This window comes from Artemia sp. Qi Xiang Cuo, chromosome 20 (assembly GCF_049724085.1).
Source record: "Artemia sp. Qi Xiang Cuo chromosome 20, ASM4972408v1, whole genome shotgun sequence".
Taxonomy (NCBI): domain Eukaryota; kingdom Metazoa; phylum Arthropoda; class Branchiopoda; order Anostraca; family Artemiidae; genus Artemia; species Artemia sp. Qi Xiang Cuo.
The window spans coordinates 38152111-38174080 of NC_142813.1; the positions used below are offsets into that span (position 1 = coordinate 38152111).

General features: G+C 35.7%; 1 protein-coding gene across 8 annotated transcripts in view; it reads right to left on the minus strand.

Moving 5' to 3' along the window:
- hlk (hulk) overlaps positions 1-21970 on the minus strand; it is a 315193-nt gene that overhangs the window by 247514 nt on the left and 45709 nt on the right. For all 8 annotated transcript variants that reach the window (XR_016143473.1, XR_016143472.1, XM_089106231.1 and 5 more), the window contains one exon: positions 1858-1989. Coding sequence is in view for 6 of the 8 variants with exons in the window: in XM_089106231.1 (XP_088962357.1) it covers positions 1858-1989 (132 nt within the window). In the remaining 2 variants the exon portion in view is untranslated. The remainder of the gene's footprint in view (positions 1-1857; positions 1990-21970) is intronic.

Here is a 21970-nt window from a genome sequence, read left to right on the forward strand (position 1 = left end):
CAAGTGCTACTGTGGCTCCAAGCTGGTGCAAATTTTTGAGTTTGGTCCAGAAACTTCTGCAATAAGCTTGAGTAATTGATAAGAGCTACACATGATTGTGTTAAAACGATTTATCGGCCGAATTTGTTGAGACGCCAAATCATTCAGTTCACTTTATGTTATGTAACATTAGCGTCAAAGTGTTTGCCTGGCTCTTAAGTTTTTATATCAATAAGTATATTCTTTAAACATAATTTTGAGCTCCAAAAAATTACAAGACAAATTTGGAAACAAAAACTAAAGTTTTTTAAAGGCCATTAATGATAGATAATTTTGGATTTTGTTTCACTGTAATAATTTTAGTTAGTTTGTTTTGAATTAATTTTTATTATTATCGTTTGCTTTTAAGAGGGCCACCGTAGGGCCACTATCCAGAAAAGTTTTGAGGTGTGAAATAGCTACCGCATGAAGTGCTTCCTGTTGGGCGAGGACGCCCTTTTCCAGGGGAGATTTTTTACTGAAAAGGTTTTTAGTAGGATATGGTGACTTGAAGTGTGTCCAGTTCAGCTGTTAATTAGTATTAGAAAAAAGAGTAGATGACGTCTAAAAATAAAATTAGATGCATTTTGAAAGTAAAATTTGTGATCACTGAGAGGAACTTTTTAATATTAAAAAAAAGATCCTTAAAAAAATATTCTTCATCCTTTTCTGACAGAGTCAGATACCCCTGGAGCTTTTTCTCAACGAGGGTCAACACCAGCTATGTTTCTGGTTTTTGATTATCTCCTTTTTTTATTTTTGGACTTAAGAGATTGGACTTTTGAATAATTTTATATAACATCAAAGATTTTTTAACGCTAAAAATTTGTTTGTCTAGACGAAAAAAATCCATAATACTGCTTTTTCGTAGCTGGTACGCAGGCAGGAATTAATTTTTGAGGGGCAACATCATATAGAGATGGAGTCTAAATTCGAACTAAAATATTCAATATTAGCGAAAAGCTGCTACTTGACCTGCAGTCAATAAAGTGATGTCCTTAAAAAGAAAGTAGTTTCGGTGAACTTTCCAAAAAAGCTACAAGACACAAAATTAATATTTTAAAAGAAAGCTACCACCCAGCATAGCAGCTAAAAAGGAGCAGAGCTATCCCCTCTAATAATCGGAACGTTATCATTTTTGTAATACTTTTTTATATTTATCCTATCATTATCCTAATTTTTTAGAACACTTGCAAGTAGTATATTCTTAAGAACTTCTAAAATCAAAATTAATATTTCAGAATGCTGGATCAACTAACTGGTTATCAGCTGATCTAAATGAAAAGTTATTTTCATTATACACTCCTATTCACAAATAAAATGCACACAGCAGGACTTGAACCCATAACGTTAGGACTAGTCTGACACCATAACCAGTTGCTCTTGAGGGCATTGCTTCCACCATCCCTAATTTTTGGGGGGTTACCCCAAATTTCCTTGAAATAAAAGGGGATTCTTTGAAATCTTGCTAAAAATTAGCGTTCGTAAATACATGAACGTTAACAACATGAAATAAAAATAGTTACTTTTTGATAACGTTAACTTTGGGGAAGATTTTGGAGAATCCAATTTTTTCAGGGAAATTTGGGGTAACCCCGAGGAAATTTAGAGATAGTGGAAATACCACCGTCATAGTCCATCTGTTAAGGATTTCCTTCGGATAAATCTGGGCAAGTCCTTCTAATAAATAGGGATAATGGAAGCACTTCATAATGGCATAACACAACACTATAACATTTGATAGAGTTGTAAGTCATATTTCTCAATGACAAACATTCTCAAAAATAAATTATCAGAACTGTCGATAAGATGGAAATTGGAAATCAAAAGAAAACTTACAGAAAAGGACAGCAAGGTATTTAGTTTCAAGGATGAGTTTGTCGAGTATTTCATCGTTGATTTCTTCTATTTCATCAGCAGTCTGCTGGTGAATAAGCCAAGCTAACACTTCCTCTTCTTTCATCAAATCCCCTGAAAAAAGATCTACGCTGCAATTTCGAATAAGAAAGGCCATAAAAACAAGGAAATTAAAAACAGATTAAATTTCCTCCTAATAAACTGGTATGCAACGAACAATTTGCTTTGTGCTGAATTACAATCAGAAAAAAATAATATGAATTGAAATTATTACTTACAAGTTAGAAATGAATTTGTAAAATCAAATGCTTGAAAATTGAAAGCAGAATAAATAAAATTTGTTAAACCACATATTCAGGTTTAAGGAACAGGAAATATATACTTGAGGGCTGCTAACTGTATGAATTCGTGAACATTGAATTGAAAAAAATGATCAACAAGGATAGTTTATTTTAAAACAAGCTCCCCCCCTGCCAACCCCTCATGGCTAAACGAATGGTTCCGCAAAATAATAAGGATTTTAATGGCTCTTAACAAATAAACATACATGATTCATACAGATTTGAAGATACAAATTGTGAAGCCCTTATTGCCCCACAAAAGACAAAAATATGTTTTAAAAATAAAATGCGACTGCTTTTTCAAAAAAAGAAGATAACAGTTATTTAAAAATAAGCTTTCGAAATTTAGATTTCCATCGAAGGTATTATAAGCATATATGCATATAGAAGGGGTAATTAATGAGTAGATCCCTCAGTTTTGCTCCAAAGAAAAATTCCACTAAAAAATAGTCTTAAAATGCAGAATATGCCAGTCTCGGGCAATCATTCCAAACATCCTTTATTTTTCCTCTAGAATTTTGACGATGTACCCCTTTGGTTTTATTCTCAGGAAGTCAAAGAATATTAGCCCCAGAGCAATCCTTGCACAGCCAATGGAAAAACTGAATTCCCGTACAGCCAAGGAGAAAACTGAATACGGATGGAATTCCTTTTACCTAATACTTTCACTACTATTAGAGGTAGAGGGTAAGTGCACGCAGGTACATTCTTTTTATGGAGAGACAATGAAGACTTATTCCGGGAGATTGTGCGGGATGTTAAGAGACAGGAAAATATAAATTTGGATTAATTTGGGTCCATAAATTTGGATTTCCCAGCATTTTTACGACTTAAAAATAACAATGTGTGGTGGTCTTAGTACAATCCTTAAAATACAATTCTAAATTCCAAGCAGTGGCGTACTTTTGTCAAAATCCGGGCATGGGTGTAGGCAGCATATTGTCTAGGGGGGGGGCAGATATTGTCTGGGGGGCAGTCGATAGTGTGATGGAGTTTTATCAACTGCTTTTTCCAAACCATCTGCTTTTTCAGCCATATCTAATGTAAATTTGAAGGTCTCGGGGGGGCAGATGCCCCCCTTCCCTACGCCCATGAATCCGGGGGGAGGGGAGGGTAAAGTTGGAGTCAATTTTCTAAAATCAAGTCAAAATGACAGTGAAAACTGAAAAATGAGTTATATAGCAATAAAAAAGGTAAAGATATACTAAAGATTACTGGCCCGCGTCTATGGATGCTTGAATTATGCAGGCTTATCTTAGTTTTGACAAGATTTTTTAAGAAACAAAATTTTAGCTGGGGGACAAACAGGGACCAGGGGGCAAACTGAGGTCTGAGAAGGGCAGTTGTCCCCCTGCCCCATATCAAATTACTCCCCTGATTCCAAGGGAGCTTAGGAACCGATTTCCTTAATTAGATTAGTAGAATTCTTGACTCCCTGGCCTATATGACGAAACTTCAACATGTTTCTCATATTTATGTACACAAAAAAAAAAAAAAAAAAAATTCTTTAGATTTTTTTTTAATCTACCTAATTGGTTCATTTAAATCCAAACCAGAATCGAACGCTCTTTCTGAAACTTTCCTTATATACTTGCTTAAAATGACTATTTAAAGACTCAGTTGATACTAAACCTAAATTTTAGCAGAGAAACCCAAGGAGAGATGCATACAATTCATTAAATGTGATTATAGTTATTTTTAAGCATTGTTTGTTCATTTTCATTTTTATAGTACTCTTTTTAAAGTTAATTTGTTATTTTCTATTCAAGTCTTGGGAATATGTTTCAAACTAAATGAATGTTGATTTAGGGGATAAGCAATATAGCAAAATGTTTGGAAGTTAAAATATATATACAAAAATTAATTCATATTAGTTCCAAGAATTGGAAGTCTTTAAATAGAAATAGTTTTACTCTCGATTGTGAAGTCTGTTGTGGGATTTTTAATACCTGTAAGGTTTAATTTTTTTCTAAGGAGTAGAAGAAGTTTGACAAAAAAAAATATGAATTGGAATGTCCTTTCAATTCCTTCTAAGCATAAAAAAATTACGTAGGTCTTACCGCAGAGTTATAGTGCACAACCTCCTGACATAATCTCCACTTGATGTTTGTGTCCCCTGTAAAAATACAATTTGCGACAAGCCTAAAGAAGCAACTTGCACTAAAAGAAGCACAAACTAATATCATTGAATCTATTAGATTCAGAATGTTCACTCATGGAATCAGGACTCTGATATTATTTAAACTTTTCTAGTAGAGCAATTTGATCTTGCTGAAGAATTGGGAGTTTGTTCCTATTTTATCCCTTTTTGCCTAGACATAAAGTATTCTCAATCTAAAAAAAGAAAACAATTTTCAAACGTATTTCAGTAGGACAACAACAGAATAATCGTCAAACATCGAAACATTAAAACCCAGGGACTAAGTTAAAGTAGTATACTAAAAACTGGCGCAAGGATCATATACCTTAAGAAAAAATCCCTTCGCAAAAATCTAAACACACTTTTGTGGAATCTCCTCAAAGCACGCAGAAACTAATATCTTTTTAAATTGCAAATGTAAAGCAAAATAAATACTTAAAACGATTTGCCCAAATATAACGAATAACGCAGAGATTATTTATAGAAGTTTATAGGCGGAAGTATCATATACCTTAGGGAAAAAATCTGCTCGTAGAAATCCAAGCACGGGTTTACGAAATCTCCTCCAAGTACGCAGAAACTAATATCTTTTTAAATTACAAATGTAAAGTAAAATAAATACTTAAAACGATTTGCCCAAATATAACGAATAACGCAGAGATTATTTATAGAAGTTTATAGGCGGAAGTATCATATACCTTGGGGAAAAAATCTGCTCGTAGAAATCCAAGCACGGTTTTACGAAATCTTCTCCAAGTACGCAGAAACTAATATCTTTTTAAATTACAAATGTAAAGTAACATAAATATTTAAAACGATTTGCCTAAATATACTGAATAACGCAGAGATTATTTATAGGAGTTTATAACATCGTAAAACTGTTAGCGGCCACCTACACCTGATGTCTTACACCATCAAAATAAAGGAACTTGTACTTATTTATGTTGACAGAGACCTGAATTCCAGTTCCATGTTCCATATTGCCAGGTCTTGTTTCGAAAGTTTACAGCTCCAACTAATTATTTGTAAATGACTATGACATTACGTAGTATTTACTGAAAAAGCATGGGGCCGACACTAAATACAAAATGATAACCATTATTAATAATTAAATGGTCGTTTGATTAGTATGATTAAAGTTACATTAAACATTACCTTTAATAGCCTACAATAATCAATATACTCCTTATGCCCTGAGGACTCTTATTGCTCACCTAATAAAACTGTTATTCATTCTTAGTCACATTCACCAGTTAATATCTTCATACAATCAGGGATCTTATCTCACAAATCCGGTAGTGCTTAACACTCTCAAAATGCATAAAAAAACTCAATCGTTCGCACATCGACATATTTTTTTTAAATGCGAGCCCTCTCTTTCTGGCAATCTCAATTTGTATATTTATTTTCCTGAGATGGCAGCGATAAGAAATTAATTGAACAGTCAATATTAAATCTGCTTCTTCAAACTCGCCTTAAGAATCCACGGACTCTCTTCAGTTCCTTTTGACTCTGGAAAATATTTTCACTACTTCCATGCCGGCCATTTCATAATTTCTCCGTCTTTCAAAGAGTGTTTACATTTTTAAGGACCATTTCCCGTATACAAGGCACACCTTGTAAAAGCCCCCTGAAAATTCTACAAAATACGGTTCAAAACTTTCTGTCTCAAGGAACTCAAGAAGTGGTGACCCCGAGTTAAAAACAGCCAAGAAGCTGACAACTCTTTGTTTTAAGATGGCTTCCTGCTGTGACGATTTTTTTCTTGATTTAATATATAAATTCACTTAAATCGGCCCCCAACTCTTTAAAAGTTGCCTTATTAAGCGAGCCCAAGAACCTTCAGTCAAATCTCTAATTGACTCTTTACATGCTGATTTTACTATCCCTCTCCATAGAAACTATATATTTACTATATACCTCACATTGCCGAAAGCCTTACCATATGAGTAGGCAATTACTTCTCTAGGAAAATAGGCATAAATATTTCTTGGCCCAATAATCCTTTACTTCTTTAGTCCTAAATACTCCTTTGGCTCATCATTTTTAATCTGTTCAGTACTTCCACTATTCCCGAATTTTCAAGAATTTCCATAAAAATTTCGCAGAAACGGAGTGGCGAAAACGTTTGGGCCTAGGAGCGCCAAAGCTGTAAATCCAGTCTTAATCATCGTTACACCTAAAGATCATTAATATCATTTTCACGCTTCCAAGCAAATTGCTAAAAATCCTTTTTGCTCATCTGTCTCAAAGGGAAGATCAGCCGGGTCATGTATGCTGAACAAGCTTTTGATTGACTTGCTGACCCATTATTTGATAGCAGCTTTGCAAATAATTATTGCCAATCACATCCGATGTGAAAATGTCAGATACGCCCTTTAAGCATTGTAGTGATGATATTTTGCATATCCTCTTTATAGCTTTTTATTATAAAGCAGACTTTTATCCTCCTTTCGTTAATTGTGGCTTCTAAACAGTTTAACTTTTGCATCAAATGTACAAAATTGGGTTTTCTACCTCTCTTTGACCAATAGCTATTGTCCTCTAAATATAAATCCGTCTATTATTGTTAGCCCTACTCATAAGCGTCGTTACCAAAGCCTTTTCTGTATTGGTTTTTAATTCCTTCAGTTTCGTTAAGGTCTACTCCTGGGATAAATTTAGGACACGTTCCATGGTATTTCGAATGAAGCCAATGAGAAAACAATGAGATGAAGAGAATGAGAAAAAAGGTGCATCAGGTTCATTAAACAGTTGAATCTGCAAACACTTACATAAACAGACCCGATAAGTCAAAGAATGTAATTTAAAGAAAAAAAATTCCTGGGAAGAAAACAGCTAATTTCAAATCTAAAATTGGAGCAAAGGTTACTTCTACATGATGCCAAAACAAAAGGAAGTATAAATTATTATTCATGAAGAAACAAAATATAAATTGAATGAAGATCACAATGGAAACTTAAGCAAACCTTAAGACGAATAAATCTCAAACGTTTCGTGAGAGTAAATTGTAAGTAAAGAGTAACCCATGCCAATAGTGACCAAATTCTGAAAAAGACAAGTTGTACAAACAAAAGCAGAAAGGTAGAACGTGAAGACGATCAGGAGATTACCTTAATTTTCACATATTCTCCTTTTTATAGAATATCAGCAAAATTATGTTCTGATACTTAAAAATTTACTTTTCTAGGATTCTAGCTTTATAAATATGTGCCAGACGATGTCGCATCATAGAATACATCATAAAGAATAAATTTACGGTGTATCCATAGCCACACAAAACATTGTGTGGCTATGGACAAAGAATGTTGTACAGACAGGCCTGTTAGTAGGAATCCATTGTATTGAACACATATGTGTTCAAGCACATGAATGTTCATTTGAGAACATTCATGTATACCTACTAACTGTAAAACATAGCATAAAGTGAGGTCACGTGTTGGTGGCTTATTTTTTTTCGCAGCTCCTTAAAAATTCAGAAATTAATAAACCTGGATGAGTGTCTCTTGTATTGGTTCATCTACCTAAAGGAGAGAAAGAGCCGCAACCATACATCTATTTAGCTGCATCGTGTCGGAAGCACATCAAACACACTCAGAAAAATCTTAAAACGACAACATATTCAAGAAAATAAAGGGCATCAGAGACAATAATCAAATGAAAAATATCACAACATTCGATGAGATTTCCTTGTGAAAAGGTCCTAATGTGAAAATTGTAAAGGAATATCTCCATTTCTTTTTTAATATGTTTCCCTGAAAGGAAAAGAAACGAAAGAACTAAATCAGAATTTTCCTAATACCTGAATATTTTGCGTAATTATTTTGAACCCTAATTTGGCTCAAATACCAAAAGTTTCTCTAAATTTTATCATAAACTTTTGCAAAATTCTAGTGGAAGAAAAAATTAACTAAGTTTTATATTTATTATTTTTATTTAAATTTAAGTTTTTATCTTTAACTTTTTAAATTAAATAAATCTTCAAGTGTTCGAGGCTATATTAATAAACTTCCCAAAACTATAAAACTTAATAGTGAAAAATAGTAAATAGTTCCTCATGGGCTGGTTTGTCGCCCAAAGGGTATCTGCTGATGTTTTGTAGGAATTTATTTAACAGAAGGATCATCTACCCATTGACCCAGTGGTAGCTGGGATCGAACCTCATACCTAGTATTGCCAATTAAAGATTAATCCACTGCACTACCAGAAGTCCAGACTTAATGAAAAAGGTATAGTTATCATGTAAATGTCCAAGAAAGCCATTTAGTCTCTATATTTTATCCTCACATCTTTTTTCTATAAATCTTTTAATTTCCATTCACCAAGAAAAATATAAGTCAGCTTATTCTCAAAATCGATTGAAAGAGGGTATCTTTAATTTCTTATTACTATTTTCTTGGCAGGAAGAACTAGCGTTGACACCCATGGAACTTCTCAAAATCCTTTGTCGACTACTTTTATGTCTTATCGCAAGAATTGGCTAAGTTCCAGAAGTCGCATAAATAGTCTCTAGCGCCAGCTGTCAAAATAAGAGAAAGCTTTGAAATATAAATACTTTTTAGATCTTGTTATTTCAAAGATGTTTTATCTTATTTTGTTATTCTAGATATACCAGTATCCCCTCGTTTAAGGATTGCCACATAAATTTTAAGAAAAAAATTAATTAGGCAAAACTCCTTTGGAATGACCTAACATATGGCTATGACCACCTTCGTTTTGTTTATTCAGAGGCCTAAGGTTGTGAAATATAAATGTTATGATGAAGAGAAAAAACTGGATAAATATTTTCCTATTTTTTAAGCCAGTTCCTTGCATATGGACAACGTTTTCAAACTTTCCTTATTTTGTCTTAGACACAAGGCAAGAACAATTTTTGATCCATTTTCCTGACTATTTTTATATTCAAGAAAACATCAAATCAGGCAATTTGGATAACTTTGATGACTTTAATTATCCCTAAAAAGAAATAAGATTTGTGATAAGCAGATTTGACATGTCACTTCAGGATGCTATATTTTGTAAAAGAAGGGTGTATATCTGTCTATAAAACGTGACTTAGTACTTTTTGAATTAGCAGCTTGCATTTTTCAAAATGATTTTCAATTTCAATCACACTTAGTATCCAAAAATTTCTACTGTTGATGAAAAAAGCTGAACTTGCAACGAAGAATGAAAAATCAGAAAGTGGTAAGTGCGTATTTCACAAATGGAGCTTGATATTGGCCAACCTTCCGCTTTACTGAAAACACAATAAACTTGGAACGGTTCTTCCTTTATACTTTTTACTTTACACTTTTTTGGTAACATTAGATAGGCAGCAGTCAACTTATTAATACGCAACTGATTTTCAGCTACATTTATTTCCTCTTGGAATCTAATCCTTTCAAATTTAGGGAAGTAAACTGGCAAAAAAATATACAGTTTAAGTAGCCCACATATTTTTCAGTAAGGTTTTGTCGGCACATCAGCCTCTCTTGAGGCTAGTGGGCTCCATCAACTAAAAACGAGCATGAAATACCACTCACTCAAATTAATAAAACACCTCAGTATTGTCAATCCTTCCAGTGTTCGGGGCCAAAAGCACTATTTCACGAAAAATGCAAGTAAGGGGGGCAAGGTTCTTAATTTTTGTAATGAAGATACAATAAAAGTATTTTTCGAAAGCTAAGGGGGATGTATTTTAGTTTGATATTTTCAATTAAAAAATCAAAAAAGGTGTTTTTCAAAATCTATGGGGGCAATTGCCCCTTACATGCTCCTCCCCAAATTTGCACCCTTTTCAGACCTGGTGAGGCTTTTCGGGTCGAGTCAAATTATGCCTAAAACTTCCCTCCGGGTGCTGCCCATCCGTCAATTCCTTAAGTTCAGATTTACAACCGTACTTATTTTACAAGAAATGTTTTTGTCTGTTAAAGCAACAGACTCGTTTACATTGATTACAGATTGTATTTTAACTACAAGTTTACTTAACCAATAGCTCGTCTCCAACTGTCTAGCACCGAATTCTATGAAAACTGAATTTATGGTTTTTAATCATTCAAACAAAAAAAAAATGTGAGGATAAGATCCGTATAGTCTACTCATGTTGCTACTTTTTTTTTTTTACCCATTTATATCATTTCGTATTCATGTCAACCATGTACAGCTAAAATTTGCACCAAATAATGGATTTACGCAGTTTGTAAGATCATATTTATGTATCTTTTGACTTTAAAAGTAATGTTTTGCTCTTTGCCTATATCTTGTTTAAATTAATTTATGATCATATGCCTGAATATTTTTCGACACATATAAAACGACTGCAGCTACTTTCGAATAAAGCGGTAAGAATGCTTGTAAATTATGACGCTGAGAATTAAACTTATAATGCATTAGAGACAAAATCAATATTTTGATGTTTCTTAAATATTATACGCTTCAAATGTATAAGAGAAAGAATCAATATTTTGTCGTGAATAATATAGACTTCAAATGTATAAGGGCTTAGAATAAGGCAATGTGGTATTTTGAAATCCAAAACCCAAATTCATTATTTCTACGATTCAATCTTGTTTTTTGATTCTTAAGCGTTCAAGAACGGATTGACTTCTAACTACTAATTCCAGGAAGACAAGATTCTCAAATAGATATCAAATACCGTTCATCTCAAATAAATATAGATTGAGAGACAAATTCCAACCTTGTCATTTATCCAGTTTAATTCAAAAAAGAAAATATAATCTAGACCTTTGATGATGGAGCATAAGAGAATTCTACTTTATCTTTTATTATTTTTTGCTTGTATTTCTATGTTGGTGTCACCTTCCGTGCATTGCTTGTCCCGAATTTTCTTCTTGCCGAGTCTTTCGTTTTTCTAATTTTGTGATTTTTTTTTACTAATCTATTTACTTTTTTGGTGTGTTTTTTTTATTAATTAATTTACTTTTTTGGTGTGCTGAAGAATTAGTTCTTATATTTCTTAATCCCAACAATTACAATTTCAGCTTTCCGTTTGGTGTATTTTATTTTGTGGTGATGTTGTATTGTATTGAAAAAAGTAAAACAATTCAGTCATTTAGGAAGATAGTGATTTCTGATTGTTTTAAGGCTGGCTTCATTGTTTATTGTACTTATCACTTTTTTTCCTTGATTCGTAGTTATTCTTGTTTATTTTAAGTTTAAAATCTTACATAAGCCGATTCCAGTTCATTCTAAGGTACCTACGTATGGATTATACTGATAACACTCAAGAAGTAAAGTTAGGTTAATAATAAAGAAAAATACTAAAACATGATGAAAACATAATATTTAAGAAACAAATTTGGGCTATATATTTTCACATTAGGTGAGGGGGAGGGTAACCTAGCCTCTCCTTAATATGCAAATATACAGCCCAAATTATATGATTCCAATGTATTCTGTTACCCGCAACTTGTTTTCCACTTTGCGTAAGCTAATTATTTCTTAATACAGATACAGGTAGATAAACTTTTAAATACAAGATATTCTAAATATTTATTTACAACCCATTTATTTACAAACCTAAAGATACAACCCATTCTAAATTTTAAATTCATTCATTACTTTTCGCCAAAAAATCGTGTTTCTTAAGATCATTAAATAAAAAAAATAAGTTTTTTCAACTGAAAGGGAGGAGCAAAATTAAAACTTAAAACGAACAGAAATTATCAGAGGCAACTATATAGCCTTGCCTATAGTAAAGGCCATACGGCTCCAATGTTCTATTATTTTTTTCCCAGGGGCACTTTATATGGAAGGGGCCGCCATATAAACTTCAAAGGGGGCTCATTCGATTGGAAATCGAGAGTTCTAGTGCCCTTTTCAAGGGTCAAAAGTGATTGGAAGGCAACTAACACCCCTTTCACTCCCCCCATTTCCCCAAATACATCCAATCAAAATTTTGAGATAGCTATTTTGTTCTACGTAGTTGATTTCCAGATAGAAATTATGTTTTTGAGGAAGACAATCCCCCCACAGCCCTCTGGGCAAGGGTTGAAAGTTATGCCCTGGGGGCATATAAGTTTTTTTTATAGAAAGCGTCGTCGTAGAAATTTCAAAAAGGGCTCATTTGATTGGAAATTTAAATGGTTAGTGTACTTTTTAATAGTCGAAAATGATTGGAAAGCAACCAACACCCTTTCTACGTCCACCATTTCCCCAAACACATCCAATCCGAATTTTGAGATTGTCATTTTGATCAAGGTAGTTGAAAGTTCAGGAAATTATATCTTTGATCAGGACACTCCCCCCACAGTCTTCAGGGCAAGAGTTATAAGTTACGCCCTGGGAGTATATATGGTTCTTATGGAAGGAATGCTCGTATAAACTTCAGAGAGGACTCATTTGATTGGAAACTGAAAGTTCTAGTTCACTTTTTAAGCGTCAAAAGATATGGGAGGGTAACCAGCACCCCCCCCCCCCCCCGCGCGCCCTTTTTTCAAATGCATCCAGTAAAAATTTTGATATATCTATTTTGTTATAAATAGTTCAAAGATCATATAACAAAACTCTGGTGTCAACACAACGCCCCAGGGCCCGGGGGCAGGTGTTGTAAGTTATGCCCTGGGAGCATATATGGTTCTTATGAAAAGGATACTCGTATAAGCTTCAAAGAGGGCTTATTGTATCGGAAATTGTAAGTTCTAGTTCACTTTTTAAGAGTCAAAAGAGATTGAAAGGCACCTGACCCATCCACCCCCCTCCACGCCCTTTTTTTCTCAAACCCATCTGATAAGAACTTCGAGATAGCCATTTTTTTTAAAAATAGTTCAAAGATCATATAACAAAAATTCCGGGGTCGACACATCCCACACGGGCCCGAGGGCAGGCGTTGTAAGTTATGCCCTGGGGAATATATAGGTCTTATGGATGGGATACTCGTAAAAACTTCAGAGAGGGCTCATTTGATTGGAAATTGAAAGTTCTAGTTCAGATTTTGAGAGTCAAAAGAGATTGGAGGGCAACAACACCCCCCCCTTCCCCATACCCTTTTTTTCCCGAATGCATCCGATTAAATTTTGAGATAGCCCTTAAGTTTAAAATTGTTTAAAAGTCAGATAACAAAAACTCAGGTGTCGACACAAATCCCCAGGGCCCGGTGCAGGCGATGTAAGTTATGCCCTGGGGCATATATGGTTCTTATGTAAGAGATGCTCGTATAAGCTTCTGAGGGGGCTCATTTGATTGGAAATTAAAAGTTCGAGTTGACTTTTTAATAGTCCAAAGAGATCCGAGGACAAGTAGCCTCCCCCTCCCCCCCACCCCACGCGTTCTTTTTCCAACCTCATCGGATGAAAATGTTGAGATAGATATTTAGTTTAAAAAAAAAACAAGTTCAAAGGTCGGATAAAAAAAACTCCGGTGTCAATACAAGTCCCCAGGACCCAGGGAAAGGGGTTCTAAGTTATGCCCTAAAGGCATGTATGACTCTTAACAAAGGGATGCTCGTAGAAACTTCATAGATGGCTCATTTAACTGGAAATTGAAAATTCTGGCCCATCCGATAACCCATCCGCCCATCCTCTACAATTCTTGAGATACCCAGTTTTTTAAAAATTGTTCAAAAATTAGATAACAAAAACTCCTGTGTCAACACAACCCCCCAGGGCCCGGGGGGTAGGCATTGTAAGTCTTGTCCTGGGGGCGTATATGGTCTTTATGATTAATGATGCTCGTATAAACTTCAGAGAGGGTTCATTTGATTGGATATTGAAAGTTCTAGTTCACTTTTCAAGAGTCTAAAGATATCCAAGGGCAACTAGCCCCCCCCCCTCACCCTTTTTACCCCAAGCTTATCTGATAAAGTTTTTAAAATAGCAATTTCGTTAAAAATAGTTCAAAGGTCAAATAAGAAAAACTCCTGTGTCGTTGAAGCAACCCCCCAGGGCCCGGAGGCAGGCTTTGTAAGTAATGCTCTGGGGGCATATATGGTTTTTATGGAAGGGATGCTCGTAGAAACTTCGGAGAGGGTTCATTTAATGAAAATTGAAAGTTCTCGTTCACTTTTTAAGAGTCAAAAGAGATCGGAGGACAACTTTTCCCCTTCCCCTTGACTCCCTAAATGCATGAGATAATAATTTTAGATAGACATTTTGTTAAAAATAGTTCAAAGTTCAGATAACAGAAACTCCGGTGTCGACACAGCCCTCCAGGGCCCCAGGATTGGCGTTGTAATTTATGCCCTGGGGGTATATATGGTTGTTATGGGAGGGAAGCTCGTATAAACTTCATAGAGGGCTCATTTGATTGGAAATTGAAAGTTGTAATTCCCTCTTTAAGAGTCAAAAGTGATCGGAGGGTAGCTAGCCTCCGTCCACTCTCCATTTTTTTTCCCAGAGGCACTTCATATAGAAGGGTTCGTCGTTTAAACTTCAAAGGGGGCTCATTCGATTGGAAATCGAGAGTTCTAGTGCCGTTTTTAAGAGTCAAAAGAGTCAAAAGGGATTAGAGGGCAACTAGCCCCCCAAGCCCTTTTCCCCCAAATACATCTGAAAAAAAATGCCATTTTGCTAAAAACAGTTCAAAAATAATATAACAAAACTCCATTACGTATGGCCATTTCTTACAAAAATAATTCAAAGGTCAGATAAGAAAAACTCCTGTGTCGACGCTACCCCCCAGGGCCTGGGGTAGGCGTTGTAAGTATTGCTCTGGGGGCATATATGGTTCTTATGGAAAGTATGCTCGTATAAACTTCGGAGAGGGCTCATTTGATTGGAAATTGAAAGTTCTAGTTCACATTTAAAGAGTCAAAAGATATCAGAGGGCACCCCCCCGCCATGCCCTTTTTCTTCAAACCCATCTGGTAAGAACTTTGAGATAGCCATTTTGTACAAAATAGTTCAAAGATCATATAATAAGAACTCAGGGGTCGACACAACCTCCCAGGGCCCGGAGGCAGGATTGTAAGTAATACTCTGGGGCATATATAGTTCTTATGGATGGGATGCTTGTATAAAGTTTGGAGATGGCTCATTTGATTGGAAATTGAAAGTTCTAGTTCAGTTTTTAAAAGTAAAAAGAGATCAGAGGGCAACTATCCCCCACGCCCTTTTTCCCCCAAGTGCATCTGAAAAAAATTTTGAGATTGACATTTTGTTAAAAATTGTTTAAAGGTCATATAAAAAAAACTCCGGTATCGACACAACCACCCAGGCCTGGGGGCAGGCGGTGCAAGTTATGCTCTGGGGGCATATATGGTTCTTATGGGAGGGATGCTCGTATAAACTTCAGAGAGGACTGATTTGAATGGCAATTGAAAGTTCTAGTTCAATATTTAAGAGTAAAAAGAAATCAGAGGGCCCCTAGGCCCTCCCACATCCTTTTACCCCAAACCCATCCGATGCAAATTTTGAGATAGCAATTTTCAAAATAGTTCAAAGGTCAGAGAACAAAAATTCCGGTGTTGACACAACCCCCAAGGGCCCGAGGGGAAGGTATTGTAAGCTATGTCCTGGGGCCGAATATGGTTCTTATCAAAGATATGCTGGTATAAACTTCAGAAAGGGCTCTTTTGAATGGAAATTAAAAGTTGTAGTCCATTTTATCAGAGCCAAAAAAAGATCAGGGGGCAACTAGCCCCCCAGCTCTCCACGCCTTTGGGTCTATCGGATGGATAAACCCATCCGATAAAAATTTGAGGTGACCATTTTGTTAAAAATAGTTCAAAAATCAGATATTGAACCTCCGGGGTCGACATAACTCCCCAGAGCCCTGAGACAGGCGTTGTAAGTTATACTCTGGGGATATATATGGTTTTTATAGAAGGGATGCTTGTATGTCTTTCAGAGAGGGTTCATTTGATTGAAAACGGAAATTTCTAGTTCACTTTTAAAGGTTCAAAAGAGACCGAAGGGCCATTAGCCCCCCCCCCCCACCCTTTAGCCACCCCACGCCTTTTTTCTCCAATTCCATCCGATAAAATATAGTTAAAATCTAAAACCTACTGCGTCATTGGCGCTTTACTGAAAACTATATGCGTCTTGAACAGTCTAAGAAAGTATAAACAACATGAAATTGAATATTTGATGTATAATGATATTAATTTCTGAAAGATCCATCAGTTCAAGAATCTATTTCACTGTAATTTTATTTTTATTTTTATTTTCAATGCTGTAAGAACTGGAAGAGAAAATGTTTGTAATATAATTCGTTTTCAGTTAAGCGCCAATGACGCAGTAGGCTTTTGGTTTTTATTTACTTTTAAGGAAGGAGGCAGTATCCAAACTCTTGTTTGTAGTGAAACTATACTCGTCTTGAACAACTCTAGAAGGAGCTAATAAATTAAACTGAATATTTGATATATAATGATACTGATTGCTGAAAGCTCATCAGTTCAAAATTCTAATGTTTATTTTCCATAATAAGTACAAAAGAAGACATTTGTCATAAAATTGGTTTTCAGTAAAGCGCCAATGACGCAGTAGCTTTTAGATTTTTACAGTGAGAGAAGGAGGTGATACCCAGACTCTTGTTTATAGTAATTTTTGTTCATTTCAAGCTTGATTTGCATATTCAATTTAAGTTTCACTCGTTTTAAGATTTATTTATTCATTTACATTAATATCTATTGTATGTTTGTTTGCATTGATAGTTTATTTAACTTCTGTTCGTTTTAAGTTCCATTTATACTTCAATAGCAAAATATTTGTTTTCGTTTTAAGCTTGATTTTCATATTCAATCTAAGCATTACTCTCTTTAAGATCTATTTATTCATCTATATTATTACTTGTTGTATGTTTTTTGCTATGTCTGTTCGTTTTGGGTTTCATTTTGTCTTTCATAGTAATTTCTGGTCGTTTTCAGTTTGAATTTTAACAGGTAGTTGTATCTGCTGAGCTTAAGTTTAAAATGGCCTTTACTTATCTTTGAAAAACTTATTTTCTGAAAGTCTTTTTAAATTAATTACGTATATAAAGGGGGTTGCCCACTCCTTAACAAGATCTCTTTACGCTGAAGTTTTTTAGTAATTTGAAAAAAGCGTCTTAAGGGTCTAACTAACCGGCCCTTGCGTTTCAGGAGTCATTATTGAAGAATTAGGACAAAATTCAAACTTTAGCTTAAAGAGTGAGGCGTTAAGGGGGGCAATCCCCTTTATATACTAATAATTTCTCTTCGTTTTAAGTTTTAATGTTGCTCCTTACTTTCAGTTAAATAAACTTGTTTTCTATTTAATCTTTGATCGTTTTTAAATAATGCCAGGAAATCTGACCCCACCTCCACGGAGAAACTCCCTCCCCACGGAAATATCCTCTAGACAATCCAATCCCGGTGAAAATTTACCACGGACAATTACTCTTAACCACTCTGCGCGTAAAATTGAGACGGTAAAGAGAAAGCAAGACATAAGAAAGAATTTTGTATAAAAATCCTGGCAAATTCCCCCAGTATATAATTTCCCTTGACAAGTTCACTCCCTTGAAACTTCCCTCCCCATGAAAATTTCCCCCGTTGAAAACCCCCCAACACAAAATTGCCCCCCTCCCCATCCGAAAATGTATGCCTACACCCCAACAACAAATACTATGCGCAAACAATGGGCAAATTTTATAACTTAAAAACCTTTTTCCTGGGGCAATGGGGGGTCAAGCTATACCCAATGGCATAGTTATTGGGCATTTCCACTGTGATTTACAAAATGGCTATCTCAGAATTTTTATTGGACGATTTTGGGAAAAAAGAGGCAGAGGAGGGGGCCTAGTTGCCCTCTAATTTTTTGTTCACTTAAAAAGGGAACTAGAACTATTAATTTCAATTCGAATAAGCCCTACCCCGATATTCTAGGACCACTGAGTCGATACTATCAACCCTGGGAAAAAAAGCAAAAAAAAAACAAATAAACAAGCATTCGTGGTCTTACTTCTGGCAAAAAATACAAAATTCCACATTTTTGCAGATGGGAGCTTGAAACCAATCTAGTAGGGTTCTTCGATACGCTGAATCTGATGGCGTGAGGTCCATTAAGATCACTTGAATTTTAGGGGTTGTTTCCCCCTTTCTCGAAAATCAGGAAAATTTTCTCAGACTCGTAACCTTTGATGGGTAAGAATAAACTTATTGAAATGCATTTATTTGAAATGGTGTGCGTCAAACTGAACCACCGTGTAACTGAACCACAAGCAACTGAGCCCCTGTAACTGAACCACCGTGTAACTGAACAACCTTGCAACTGAACCCCTGTATAACCGAACCCCTGTGTAACTGAACCCTCGTGTAACTGAACCAGCAGGCAACTGATGAATCTCATTTAACTATAACCTCGTGCAACTAAACCCCCATGCAACTCAACCCCATTTAGATGAACCCCCATATAACTAAACCCCCGTGTAAGTGAACCCCCGTGCAACTGAACCACCATGCAACTGAACCACCGTGCAACTGAAACATTATGGAATTGAACCACCGTGCAACTGAACCACCGTGCAACTGAACCCTCGTGTAAGTGAACCATCCTGCAACTGAACCACTGAACTCACGTTTTCAGTAGTCTAAAAATATGAGGCAATATAATAGGGTAAAACACAAATTAGAATTTTTACATGTTTAACCTTGTTGGAATTGTTTGTTTCTTGTTGAAGTTGTTTGTTGTATATTTTTTCAAAAATAAAGAAGATCCGATGTCACAAACCATTAAAGCTGATTTTATGTCTCTTTTTTTCAGATGAATCAGACCTTTCTGGGCGCTAAGTAATAAACATATGTGTTTAAAATATTTGACCTTTGTCAATCTAGATAACAAATTTTGATCAAATATCTTTGAGGAGATTGTATCTAAAAAGGATACAGGGGGGACTGGCTGCACTCCGACCTTTTTTTTTCAAAATTCCTTCAACATGCCCAGAAAGTTTAAATTTCATACCCTAAGCTATTTTCGACACATTGCAGATACGTCGTCTATTAAAACAGGATGCACAAAGTATCTCTTGATTTAGTTGAAGATGCTCCCAAACATTTTTCGAACAATGGGATGGCTGATACCATCAGCCATTGTAGATATTGCAGGTTTTTCCTTTTCACAACCAATAAAGGGAAAAATATCTCTTGATTGTGTCTGGCATTCTTCTTGACATTCCCCTAAGGTTGAACCTTAATGCTCCATGCTTTTGTTGTAATTATAGAGTCAAACATGCCCTCTCTTCTTGATTAAAAAAAAAGAAAAGAAAAACATTTTGCATGTTAGCAATAGGAAACTTCCATAACTTACAGCCCTTGTACCAGGGGCTAGGGGTTGTGAACCCTGGAGGCATAGTTATTTAACCTTTGATCTGTTTTAAATAATATGGTCATCTCAAAAAAATCAACTGGATATATTTGGTGAAAAAAGATGGTGGGGTGGAAGCCCCTCAATCACTTTCAACTCTTAAAGAATGCACTGGAACTTTTGATTTGCAATCGAATGAGCACCACCCCACCCCCACCCCCAAGTTCATACAAAAGTATTTTCCATAAAAACCTTAATTGTTAACATTGAGTAACTAGCTTAATTACAGCCCTTGCTCCGGGAGCTGCTGGTGGGGTTGTTAACCCCAGGGGCATGGTTATTTGACCTTGTCCTCTGATTACCTTTGATTTTTCAAAATGAAACTTGCAATTTCAATTTCCAATCGAATGAGCCTTTTCTAAAGTTTGTACGACCATCCCTTCTATAAAATCCTTAAATTTTAACAATGGGCAACTTGCAACAGCCTACATCCCTTGTAGGACCTACATCACCCGAGGACTCTGGGGGTTTTGTTAATCATGTTTATTAATCACGTTTTATTGTTTGATTGAAAATTGAAAGTTTTAGTGCCCTCTTTAAAAGTAAAAGGGATTCGAGAACAACCAGCCCCCCCCCCCGGTAAAAACACCCCCTTTGTAAAATACCTCTGGGAAATACCACCTCACGTAAAATAAGCCCCCCCCTGGAAAATACCTCCCAGTGAAAAATCTCCCCTCGAAAAATACCCCTTGCGGTTGGTTGGTATCCAGTCATTTCGACTTATAAAAAAGACTAGAACTGCCTGGGGATTATAAGTAATTTCTACCTCCATACTCCTCTCGTCTCTTCCTTAGAGCTAATTCTCTATTTATCCGGCTCAATGACAGTTGAGATGTTTTGGCACTAAAATGCAACCTTTGAGTTATCTCTCTCTCTCTCCCTAGCTACAAAACAATCAGAGAGCCCCATTGCAGAAGTACCATTTCAAGTTTTGTAATTTGTCCATTCCTTACAGATAGGTTTGTTATTGGGAAACGTACAGATATTTTTCGGGGGGAGGGGGGAGAGTGAGAGTTTTTGGAGGATTTTCCATTAAAAATATTTTTGAACAAAAGGTGGGGGGGGGCAAGAATTACAAATAAATTCTTCTTTTTCAATTTCCTTAGCACTTCTCAGCTTAACTAAAAAATAACAGAACCCAACTAAAATATTCCAATTTGGAATATTTTCCGCGAGGGGGTATTTTTCAGGGGAGGGTTTTCCTTGGAAGAAGAGGGGGGTAAACGCCTAGACCCGTAGACAGTGACAGGGCGAAGGGAAACCCCATTAACAGACTTAAAAACAGGAGATATAAGTATGGCTTTAAGAGTTTGTGACGTCCGATTTTCTTTGTTTTGTGACAACAAAACATAGCTTTTTTATTAATCATCTTGGCAGTCATTTACATTATGACTTTAAAAAGTAAACAATTCCCAGAAGGTTGAACATGTAGAGATTCTAATTTGTATTTTACACAATCTAAGTACGGTGATTGAGTTGCACGAGAGTTCAGTTATACGAGGGTTCAGTTGCACGGTGGTTCAGATGCACGGTGGTTCAGATGCACGGTGGTTCAGTTGCATGGTGATTCGGTTGCACGGTGATTCAGTTGCAAGGTGCTTCAGTTGCACGGGGGTTCAGTTGCACGGGGGTTCAGTTACACAGGGGTTTAGTTAAATCGGGTTGAGTTGCACGGCGTTGAGTTGCACGACGGCTCAGTTAAATGGGGTTAAGTTGCACGAAGGTTCAGTTACACGGGGGTTTAGTTGCACGGGGGTTCAGTTGCACGGTGGTTCAGTTGCATGATGGTTCAGCTGCACGGTGGTTCCGTTGCACGGGGGTTCAGTTGCACGGTGGTTCAGTTACAGTGGTTCAGTTGCTTCGGGTTCAGTTACACGGTGGTTTAATTGCAATGGCAGCATAAAAATCCGATTTTTTTTATATATCTATTGGTATCAAAATTCCGAATTTTAGAGTCTCAGTACTATTGAGCTTATCAAGTTTTTTTTTCAAATGATTGTAGAAAGTAATTATGTTCAGTGAATCCAGCTTAAAACAGTGATTCCTAAACTTAGAGTGACATTTTGTAATTTGGGGTAAAATGTTAAAACAATATATTTTGCATATGATGCAATCTTCGCTTACGCAACGATTTTTTTATTTGTTTTTATGCTGAAGAGGAAATTATGAATTGGGAACTTGAAATTATGAATTCAAGTTCCAAGACTGAGAAAGAGAAAGTTCCATTCCTTTTAGATATCCTAGAAAATGAGATGTACCGCATTTTATATGTTAATATTGTAGAAGGAACCACTAGCCTAGAGATTAGGAATATAAGGGTTTGTTAATAATGCTATTCCAAGCGGCTTTAGTTA